At 28.6% G+C, this 12197-nt stretch overlaps 2 protein-coding genes across 2 annotated transcripts; both read left to right on the plus strand.

Moving 5' to 3' along the window:
- The first annotated feature begins 483 nt into the window (after window positions 1-483).
- LOC101497308 (very-long-chain 3-oxoacyl-CoA reductase 1-like) lies at window positions 484-2525 on the plus strand. Its single transcript, XM_004502291.4, has 3 exons — window positions 484-1220; window positions 1511-1580; window positions 1981-2525. The coding sequence occupies exons 1-3, from the start codon at window positions 601-603 to the stop codon at window positions 2266-2268; spliced, it is 978 nt and encodes a 325-aa protein (XP_004502348.1). The 5' UTR covers window positions 484-600; the 3' UTR covers window positions 2269-2525.
- A 3178-nt stretch (window positions 2526-5703) lies between these two features.
- Window positions 5704-8665, plus strand: LOC101497630 (very-long-chain 3-oxoacyl-CoA reductase 1-like). Its single transcript, XM_004502292.4, has 3 exons — window positions 5704-6531; window positions 6622-6691; window positions 8167-8665. The coding sequence occupies exons 1-3, from the start codon at window positions 5894-5896 to the stop codon at window positions 8419-8421; spliced, it is 963 nt and encodes a 320-aa protein (XP_004502349.1). The 5' UTR covers window positions 5704-5893; the 3' UTR covers window positions 8422-8665.
- Window positions 8666-12197: the final 3532 nt, after the last annotated feature.

The raw sequence follows: 12197 nt of genomic DNA on the forward strand, positions 1-12197 counted from the left end.
TCAAATTCTCTATTGTAACTGCGTCACAACTTTCGGTTGTCCAATTTAGATAGATAGCTGAGATCATTTTATTCAGTAAAATTTAGATAGACTTGTGATCTCAACTTATAGACTTGCAAAAAATTTGTGGAGAGGAAATAATCTTTTACTGCATGAAATTCACATAATTTTTTGTAAGTCCAATTTAGATAATTTTACTGCATGAAATTTTTTGCAATTTTTTACTACAAAAAATTATCTAAAATTGAACTTGTAATTTTTTTATTTTTTTTTTGCAATTTAGATAGACAACTGAGATCATTTTATGCAGTAAAATCTGATCAAAAATCAACGGTTGAGATAAACAATTACGCAAAACTACGTATTTTTAAAATAGTAAGAAATCGCCATCCATAATAATAATAATGGGGGAATAATTCCACATTCCAACCCCACACTGCTAACATGATCATTTATATACACTCACATCTTACGAATTCAAGGTTGTTGGTGAACATTTAATTTATTTAATTTAATGCCAAACAACCACTCCTATTGATTTCCAAAGAGTTCTATATACCAAGAAATTATCTTTCTTTATCTTTACACAAGTAGTGAGACATGGAGTGGCAAGATTTCTTCTTAGCAGCAACAACAACCTTAGGCTTCATCACTATATGCAAATCTCTTATCCATTTTCTAAACTATATATGGGTCATGTTCTTAAGACCATCAAAAAATCTCAAACAATATGGTTCATGGGTTATAATCACTGGCTCCACTGATGGAATAGGAAAAGCCATGGCTTTTGAGTTTGCATCTAAGGGACTCAACATTCTCTTGGTTGGTAGAAACCCTCTTAAACTAGAGTCAACATCAAAGGAGATAATAGACAAACATTTTGGAAATGTTGAGGTAAAATGTGTTGTTTTAGACTTGCGAAAAAATTGTGGAGAGGAAATAATGAAAAAGTTAGAAGATGCAATATATGGTTTAGATGTGGGGATTTTGGTTAATTGTGCTGGAATGGCTTACCCTTATGCAAGATATTTTCATGAGGTTGATTTGGATTTGATGAATTCAATTATTAAAGTGAATGTGGAAGGATTAACTTGGGTTACAAAAGCTGTGATTCCTAGTATGATTAAGAAGAAAAAGGGTGCTATTATTAACATTGGTTCTGGTTCTAATGCTGTGCTTCCTTCATATCCTCTTGTCACACTTTATGCAGCTTCAAAAGCGTAAGCATATAAATTTGTGTTTTTATTGATCTAAGATCTGTTTTGTATTCTATTTTATGCATTTTTCTTTTCTTTTTTGGTTTGATTTTCTTCATGTCTATAGTCTTTCTTATTTTCTTATCAAATATTTCATCATTTGAATTGAAAAACAACTCTCAGAAAACTAATTTAGAAAAAGATAATAACTTTGCCACTTCATTGTTATTTATAAAAATTATTCTGAAGTAACTACAAATTAATTTTTTAATTAAAGTCAAATTTGAATCCAGATCTTCATGCTAATTTTACAGGTATCTTACAATGTTCTCAGCATCCATCAATTTGGAATACAAGAAGCAAGGAATTGACATCCAGTGTCAGGTAATTCTCTTTTGCTTCTCTCATGTTTCATGGAAGGTAAATTGACATTTTAGTCCTAAATTTACAGAGTATTGTCACTATAGTATTTGAATGTAACGAAATTATACACGTCCTTGAGTGTTTCTTTAATTTATTAATAATTTTATTAACTAACGAAAAACACATGTAAAGACTAAATTAATTGACTAATGACTAACAAATACACGTTTAAGTATATTTTTGTAATTTTAATACATTTAAAAACTACCATGACAACGTCGTCTGACGTGTTTAAGAAATAAAATGATTAGTACATGTTTGAATGTTTGATGGTTATTATTGATAATTCATAATTACTAAACATAAGATAACTGATTTAATTTGAGAGAAAAAGTTTGAAAGTTCTGAAGTGAATATACAGGTTCCATTAGCTGTGTCAACAAAAATGACAAGGACGAAGGAGTCACTTTTTGTTCCATCACCATATGCATATAGCCAAGCATGCACAAGATGGATTGGCTATGAAAAACTGGTTGTACCTTTCTTCTTACATTCTCTACAATCTTATTTCGTAATGGCAATTCCTGATGTTTTCCTTGATTACTACACGCTGCATAATTTTCTTTACTGGCGTAAAAGAGGACTCATCAAGGACTCTCAAACCAAAGGATTACAAGCATCTACTTCTCAATTCAATCAACAATCATGATGATGCCAAATTTAGTTTATGTTTCTAATTAAATCTAAATAAGAGGTCCAAGTGAATATGTAGGACTTTTGGGTTTTTTTGTACTTTCTTTTAACATAAACTTGATCCTTTAGCACAAAATTGATGACTAAGTGTTAGGAGTAAGTTCAAGTAATAGCATTTATAGGCATAGTTAATGCTACCGGCCATAAGTCATGAACTAATTAGTTACTCTTGTATCTTTGCATGATTTAATTAAGTTTTAAATTCCTATCAAATCTATTATTTTGTTAAGAATATACAAAAATTTATAATTTTTTAATATTAAATATAAATTTTTAAGTTTTTAACATTCAAAAATTCATATTTAATATAAAAAAATTAAATTTTAGTGGAATTTTTTTATAATATCTTAAATATTATTTAAAAAAAAATATTTAAAACTTAAAAGATACACAAAAGTTGATGAATATTTTTATAAAAATTAAAATAAAGTTTTACAAAATGGAGAGAAATTTGGGAGGGTATTTTACAACCCACCTCATCTTCCCAATATGAAATGTTGTATAATCAACCTTTTTGGTTTGTCCTCATCTTCCTTGTTGGAATATTCACCAATCTCAGCTTCACTTTCATTTATGCCAGGTGCTTCTATACCAATTTTCTCACGCCTCCCAAAAAATTTAAAAATTGATGGATTAAACCGGTTTCTCATTTTTATTTTTTATTTTTTATTTTTTATAGATTATTATTTTCCTTTGGGTTTGGGTTAATCGTTTCTCTACTTTACTATTACTATTTCTAATTTCTTGTTTTTATTACTACTATTTGTAATTCAAGCATGTGATTCTCGTCGTTTAATTTAATTTGGGGCACGTATACGTCCATGGTGTAAAATTGAAGGGAATCCTTAAAATCAGAAAGAGGTTAAATTTGGACTGAAAATTGCTTTAAAAGAATAGCCGGTTCTTTAAATCACACAATTGTGAAGGAATAAAAGTAGAATTAAACCTTAAAACTAACATTCTACTAGAACAGTTATTTATATATTCATCCCATAAATATAGGTAGTTGAAAGGATGTTGATAGTGACAATAATAAACTTTAAATAAGTAAATTAAATAATAGAACCATAAATTCGATTCAGAAAATAAAGATCCTAACAAGAAAGAAAAAATTCAGACAATATTTGATCTAAGAATTCGATTAATTGACTTTATATCAGTGACTACGATATGTTTGATGTATGATTCAATGTTGAAGTTTATAGTGTACAACTTCAGGGGTTAACCACCAAACACAAAGGGCGCTTTTCCTCACCACAATTTATATCAGGATATCCTACTTTTTAGGATTTGTAACTAAAATGTCTCACTTTTGAAATCACATATTAAAATGCTCTATTTTTTTGAGCTAATAGAAAATCGCTTCCTCGGGATGCGAGCAGCTAAAGAGAAGTTTTTTTTCCTAGTAGGAGGTCGCTGGCTGGGGATGCGACCTCTTAAAGGGTTTTTTCAAATATTTTTAAAATCATTTTTTATATTTTATGTAATTGTTAATATTAATTTTCTATATTAAATAATAATAATAATACATTAATTAATTATTTATTATTATTAATTATTATTATTATTATTATTATTAAAAATTGTTATAATTAAAAATAATTATAATTAAGTTAAAAATAATTATAATTAAAAAAGAAAATTAATATTATAACTATTAAAAGTAATTAAAATTAAAAACAGTAAATTATATTATAAATTTAAAAGAAAATACATTAATAAGAAAAATTACATTAATAACATGAAACAAAATACATTAAATTAAAATAGGAAATTAATATTATAAATTTTAAAAAAAATACATTAAATAAAAATTATACATAAAATTATTCTCAAACTATTTTCATGATAAGTTTGAGCTTAAAACAACAACGATTAATTACGATTGCTATAAAACAAGCTCGTATTTTATCTTTGTTACCTTTCGCTAATTCATTACCTTTTGTTAATAATGGAAAAAAAAAATATGAAAAAAGGGGGATTGTTTCCATTTCAATTTTGGTTCATATGGCAAATGTTTGCATAACCAACAGGGAGTTTGATTTTATTGTAAGACTCTTCTCAATTGCCATAAATTTGTTGGATTTATTTTTTCCCTTCCAGGTCTTTTTATAAATAATTGTATAATTGCGCAAAGCCTGAATCTCAGCAATAACGACCTATTTTAATGTATTTTTATTTATAATTTGATGTATAATTTTTATTTAATGTAATTTTTATTTGTATTTTTATTTAATGTTGCGCAAAGCCTGACCATTTATTATTAATAATAAATCATACCTAACACTAATATAATAAAATATGAAGAATACAGTGTCAATTCATTCATGAATTCATTGATATTTCTTCCTTTATTATATAATTAGAAATTTAAATTAGTAGAATTTTAATTATTTAGAGTGAGATATATCTCAATTTAAAAAGACCACTCACTAAATATGTCATATTGACAGTTGAAATAAGACATTCATCTAAAAGTTACAAGACACACCATTATTTTAAGAAATTGTTGTGATAATTGTAGAAAAAAAAATATAATAGACATGAAATTCAATAACTAAAGCTAAAAACAATTTGTAAAGTTTTATATTGAATACTAATTAGAGATATTATTTTCATTTTTGAAAAATTGCAAATAACCATTAAGAAGAAAATGATGATGAATCATAAATTGAAACAAAAAAATGAATAAAGGAAAATTGCTTTTCACTTTAAGTTCTTTAATTTATTCTAATTTTGACTGAAAAAATTAACAAAAATAAAATTAAGAGACCAAAATAGAATAAAAGATAATTAAGTGATCAAAGAAAAAATAAAAAAATAACTAAATGTGCAATTTAATCTAAATAATTAAGGACATTATAAAAAATAAAATAATATGATATTAAAAATAGCTTACTTTATTAATTGTTTTTATATGTATTGAAAAAATAATAATTAAGAGAGTATCACATGATTAATCTGACATTCCAAATCAACCATCTATCATTTACAACACACTCAAATTATTATTAAAAATAAAAGATAAGTAAACAAGTTACTTGGAGGATGATACAAAAACTTAATAAAACAATTTCAAGGATACAAACTATGACAAAGGAAAACAATAGTACAGTAAACATCTAAAAAAATCAACAAATTTTATATTAGAAGAACTTTTTGTTAAGAACATCTAAATAGTAGAGGGAACAATTTTCTACCAATGACCATTATGAATGCAAAACCTTAAATTAACAAAAGCTAATAAATATATCTTTTGAATCTTATTAAAACAATTTAATCTTCTATTTTGAATAGATAAAAAAACAAAATTAGAATTCTTGAAATTGCAATGGGATGCATTAGTTATTAGTATTAATGAATTGAATTGAATGCCACAATGTCCCAACGGTCCAACCTCCCTACTTAATTCTGTTGATTTTCCTGCTCATCTACCTTACCTGTTATTTGTTACTACCATACCCACACTACTCTCTCTCTCTCTCTCTCTCCTTAAATTCAGCCATGCTCTTCTCTCTATCTTCATAAACCTCTCTCTCTCTCTCTCTCTCTATTACCAAACAACCCTTAATCATACCAATATGGATTGCTGTATAATCAGTAAGCTCAAGACTCAACCTTTCTGGTTCATTATCCTCTTCGCCCTCGGTCTCCTCACCATTCTCAGATTCACTCTAACATTTCTCAATTGGCTCTATGTCAATTTTCTCAGACCCTCTAAAGATCTCAAAAAATACGGATCTTGGGCACTCGTTACTGGACCCACCGATGGCATTGGAAAAAGTTTCGCCTTTCAACTTGCTAGCAAAGGCTTGAACCTAATCCTCGTTGGACGAAACCCCGACAAGCTCAAAGACGTTTCGGATTCAATTCAAGCCAAGTTCGGAAATACTCAAGTTAAAACAATTGTAGTTGATTTCGCAGGTGATCTCGACGAGGGTGTTCAGCGAATTCGAGAAACGATTGAAGGGTTGGATATTGGGGTTTTGATTAACAACGTGGGAATTTCGTACCCTTATGCCAAATTCTTCCATGAAGTGGACGAAGAGCTTTTGAAGAATCTTATTAAGGTTAATGTTGTTGGAACTACTAAGGTTACTCAAGCTGTTTTGCCTGGGATGTTGAAGAGGAAGAAAGGAGCAATTGTTAACATTGGTTCTGGAGCTGCTATTGTTATTCCTTCTGATCCACTTTATGCTGTTTATGCTGCCACAAAAGCGTGAGTCTTGTTCATTGTTCTACTTTCATGCTCTTAGATGTGTTCTCTTTTCTGTTTTTGAAATGAGGGTACGTGTGTTTGTTGATTCAGGTATATTGATCAGTTTTCAAGATCTCTCTATGTTGAATACAAGAAGAGTGGGATTGATGTACAGTGTCAGGTATTGTGCTGTTGTTTTTTAGTCTTTCATTTTTAGTACCTACTTCTAGCTTGCTTCAATTTTTTTGGGGTGAAAAGGATTTGAACCCTCTGCTTTTCTTCTGTCATGTTTTGAAAGAGATAGACACAACAACAATTTTGATGAACCTTTTACACAAAAATTAAAAGGAGTAAATAATTGGTTGAGTCTATCTCTCTCCAAATGTGAGGAAGAAAAAGAGAGAATCCAAATCCGGTAAAAAGTACCTTTTTTTTATAAATTAAGCCTATGTTTGATGCCTCTTTTGCAGTTGGCAATATTGATTCTAGAGGTTTAGAATTGATTTGAACATGTTTGGTTGTTATAGAGTAGAATTTATTTTGTGTCTAGGGTTGATTATGACTTGAAGCTCTAATTTTTAGGTTTTGCCTCTAGAATTGATTTTTAGCTTTGTATTTATCACTCAACTCACTTTACATGAATTAATTCAAACATAAATTACTTTATCTTCAACTCACTTTTAGTCAAAATCAATTTTACCAATCAATTCATTCAAATTTAATTTTTATCACCACATAACCAAACACACCCTAAAAGTTAAAAAATTCCTCTTGGTTCAAGTTTCAGAGCAAATATACCTGAGCTAAATAATTATAATCAATTAGAAGAGACTGGAATTGGAAATCCAGTTGAATAGCTATAGTTTCAGATGAAGTCAATTGAATTTTGTGGTCATGATATGACATAAAAAATATGCATAGGCATAAGCTTTGGTAGCATCACTTTTATTATTATTATTATTATTATTATTATGGTCTTTAGCAGGACGGAACTATTTCAATTTATCATAATGCAAACATCATGCACAACTTATGATTAATTTGGTAAAGCACAAATGTTTACGGTTACAACTGTTTACCTATATAAACCGTGCACAAAAACTAAACAGAAAAGAATCCCCTTTATTTTTAATTTTATTTTTCTTCAAGTTGTTGCAACTATATGGCTTTGAAGTTTCTGGAAGTTGAAAACCTGATGTGCAACTCTAAAAGCAATTTGAGTACTATTGGGACTTTTTTCCTGATTTTCTCTAATTGAAGTTTTACTTTCACATTCAGTTATTGGTGGTATTGTATCCTATTTTTGTTTTTCTAAAGGTTACTAGTTTTTTTTTTTTTGTCATTACCAAGTTACACCTGATTTCATTGTAAGGTATTGTAGCTTCAATATTTGATTAGATATGGAAACATGAAAGTTTGATCAACAACTAATAAATTTAGGTGAATGCACTGTGCACTTTCACAATCTTGGTTGCTTATACCATTTCCCCTTCCCACACACCATCCAATTTTTCCTTCTGGCAGTTGGAAAATTGTTCACCTAATTAATCTGTTTATGGAAGAGAGTTGACTATGTTGAAATGGATTGATTTGCTGTAATATGCAAAGTTTTCTATTACTCTTGTCATGTTTTTTATGGAGATTTTTTGGTTTCAGGTTCCATTATATGTGGCCACAAAAATGGCATCAATCAAGAAATCTTCATTCTTTGTCCCATCAACGGACGGCTATGCAAAAGCAGGTGTGAGATGGATAGGATATGAACCTCGTTGCACGCCATACTGGCCTCATACCCTTCTTTGGGCCGTGGCATACTCGTTGCCTGAGTTCATAGTTGATGCTTGGCGTCTGCAGTTTTGTATTGGTATTAGAAAGAGGGGACTGCTGAAAGATTCAAGGAAGAAGGATTGAAAGGATGTTTGATTGTTTGTAATGTGTAGGCATAGATGTTGCTGATAACTGCAGGCTGCTGCAAGTAGATTAAGATTCCAAGTTGTTTGTTATGTTTCTAGTTTTACTCTTAATTAATGTTGCTGGTCTTAATGAGTATCAGTTATGTGTCCCTACTCTTTTTTCTTCTCACATTCCGTTTGTGTTTCTGTTCTCTGTTAATTGATAACTGGTATTCTAAATTGTGAGCATTTCTGTTCCATTATCTCATGTTCTCCCATCCACAGCCATTAACCACGTTGCTGAGAGCCTCAGACAACATTCTCACCCCCCATCGATCACACAACCTCCGTGTTTAGCAAACCATCACTCAGTTTTTCTCATCTCGCTTCACCGCATTGTTTCGTTTAATTGATATTGGACAATATTCTTTAAAATATAAATGATTGACAATTTCTTTGACTATAGAATTTTTCAAGGACAATCCTAGTTCAACATATTGAATTTTATGAATGGACAAATAAATCGCCGAAATAATATGTACTTTTACATATATCTCATTCATATCAATGTTCTGTTGTCACTCTAAAATTATTTTATCGTATTTAATCTCTAAGTGACTCCTATAAATGTAACATAAAATGTAAAAATTTAATGTTTTATAAATTTTCGATGGAGTATTATTCACGTTGTATCTACATTAAAAGTCACATATTTGTTTAATGTGATATGTCAATTTTTAATGACAAAAATAAATAGAATAACTATTTGAATTATTGATTATAATTTTAGAATGTAGATGTCAATTTATAAAATATATATATATAAACTATTTTGATTGTTGTATTATCTGAGAACCAACTTTTGCCTAACTTTTTTTCTTTTAACTTACCTTTTTTCTAATAAAAGTTAATGAGATATAGAGACATCAAAATAGAGAAAAAGACACCAACTATGCCGATACTTCATTCCATAACAAACATATGTACCTCATAAATACATTCAATAATAATAAAAATAAAAGTGACTAATAACTTGAAAGAACCGGATCAAAACTCGATAAAACAAACAATATAAAAGACCATCAATTGATGTCTCATTAATAGAGTGCATTAATTAATGAAAGCATAAAGTAAAAAGTCAAATCCTATTATGGAAAAGTCCTCCTTAATATAATTGGGATTAGAATTCCACCAAAACTGACCATCAGACAGAAAGCAACGTTGGACAATTTATCTACATAAGCATTACATTCCTTATAACTATGACTAACTAAAACAAAGGCTTCTTACAACATGAACACGACGACAATAGCAATATCAATAATAATAATAATAATAATAATAATAATAATAATAATAATGTAATATGCAAAGTTTTCTATTACTCTTGTCATGTTTTTTATGGAGATTTTTTGGTTTCAGGTTCCATTATATGTGGCCACAAAAATGGCATCAATCAAGAAATCTTCATTCTTTGTCCCATCAACGGACGGCTATGCAAAAGCAGGTGTGAGATGGATAGGATATGAACCTCGTTGCACGCCATACTGGCCTCATACCCTTCTTTGGGCCGTGGCATACTCGTTGCCTGAGTTCATAGTTGATGCTTGGCGTCTGCAGTTTTGTATTGGTATTAGAAAGAGGGGACTGCTGAAAGATTCAAGGAAGAAGGATTGAAAGGATGTTTGATTGTTTGTAATGTGTAGGCATAGATGTTGCTGATAACTGCAGGCTGCTGCAAGTAGATTAAGATTCCAAGTTGTTTGTTATGTTTCTAGTTTTACTCTTAATTAATGTTGCTGGTCTTAATGAGTATCAGTTATGTGTCCCTACTCTTTTTTCTTCTCACATTCCGTTTGTGTTTCTGTTCTCTGTTAATTGATAACTGGTATTCTAAATTGTGAGCATTTCTGTTCCATTATCTCATGTTCTCCCATCCACAGCCATTAACCACGTTGCTGAGAGCCTCAGACAACATTCTCACCCCCCATCGATCACACAACCTCCGTGTTTAGCAAACCATCACTCAGTTTTTCTCATCTCGCTTCACCGCATTGTTTCGTTTAATTGATATTGGACAATATTCTTTAAAATATAAATGATTGACAATTTCTTTGACTATAGAATTTTTCAAGGACAATCCTAGTTCAACATATTGAATTTTATGAATGGACAAATAAATCGCCGAAATAATATGTACTTTTACATATATCTCATTCATATCAATGTTCTGTTGTCACTCTAAAATTATTTTATCGTATTTAATCTCTAAGTGACTCCTATAAATGTAACATAAAATGTAAAAATTTAATGTTTTATAAATTTTCGATGGAGTATTATTCACGTTGTATCTACATTAAAAGTCACATATTTGTTTAATGTGATATGTCAATTTTTAATGACAAAAATAAATAGAATAACTATTTGAATTATTGATTATAATTTTAGAATGTAGATGTCAATTTATAAAATATATATATATAAACTATTTTGATTGTTGTATTATCTGAGAACCAACTTTTGCCTAACTTTTTTTCTTTTAACTTACCTTTTTTCTAATAAAAGTTAATGAGATATAGAGACATCAAAATAGAGAAAAAGACACCAACTATGCCGATACTTCATTCCATAACAAACATATGTACCTCATAAATACATTCAATAATAATAAAAATAAAAGTGACTAATAACTTGAAAGAACCGGATCAAAACTCGATAAAACAAACAATATAAAAGACCATCAATTGATGTCTCATTAATAGAGTGCATTAATTAATGAAAGCATAAAGTAAAAAGTCAAATCCTATTATGGAAAAGTCCTCCTTAATATAATTGGGATTAGAATTCCACCAAAACTGACCATCAGACAGAAAGCAACGTTGGACAATTTATCTACATAAGCATTACATTCCTTATAACTATGACTAACTAAAACAAAGGCTTCTTACAACATGAACACGACGACAATAGCAATAATAATAATAATAATAATAATAATAATAATAATAATAATAATAATAATAATAATAAAATTTATAAAATTGTGACTACAAAAGATGAATAATTTTTGCAATGACTAAAATAAAAATAATAATTAAAACTTGAAAAATATTTGAGATACATTCCATGAGATATATATACGTTGAGAAAGATAAAAATAAAATAAAGTGATGTGATATTCGAAGGAATAAAAGTAAAATGAGATGTTAAATTGTGTAAAAAAATTATAGGCGTATGTCTTTATTAAACATATACTTATAACATATTAATATATTTTTTTATTAAAAAAGAATTATATTAATTCAAACAAAAAGTTGAGAACTTAACTTCCAAAAATTATACATCAAAAAATAAATTTAACATGTAGAAAAAAGTGGGTAAACTGTTTGAAAAAAAAAATTGAACATCGTGACTAAATTAAACTAAAAAATGAACACATCTAATTGCTTTTTTTAGATAATAACTAAAGACATATGTTATATTTATCTGGTACAATATAGAGATAATTTTTTAAAAAATGATAAATAAACAAATAAATTAAATATAATTTTTTTAATTATAAATATGATAACCATGTACTCAACTCAATACCAAAATCACTAGCTAATAAAACACTGATACAAAAAGTTAAAAAAGAAAAAAAAGTCACTTTACAGGGAAAAATTATATATAAACTCGCCATTACAATTGCAAAAGATTCATGTCCACCAACATTGATGTTTATAACCGGTAATATTATTTAATATTTAATTTAAGGTCATACTAATTGAATTAAGAGTACTTGTTAAAAAAAAA

Source organism: Cicer arietinum, chromosome 5 (genome assembly GCF_000331145.2).
Source record: "Cicer arietinum cultivar CDC Frontier isolate Library 1 chromosome 5, Cicar.CDCFrontier_v2.0, whole genome shotgun sequence".
Lineage (NCBI taxonomy): Eukaryota > Viridiplantae > Streptophyta > Magnoliopsida > Fabales > Fabaceae > Cicer > Cicer arietinum.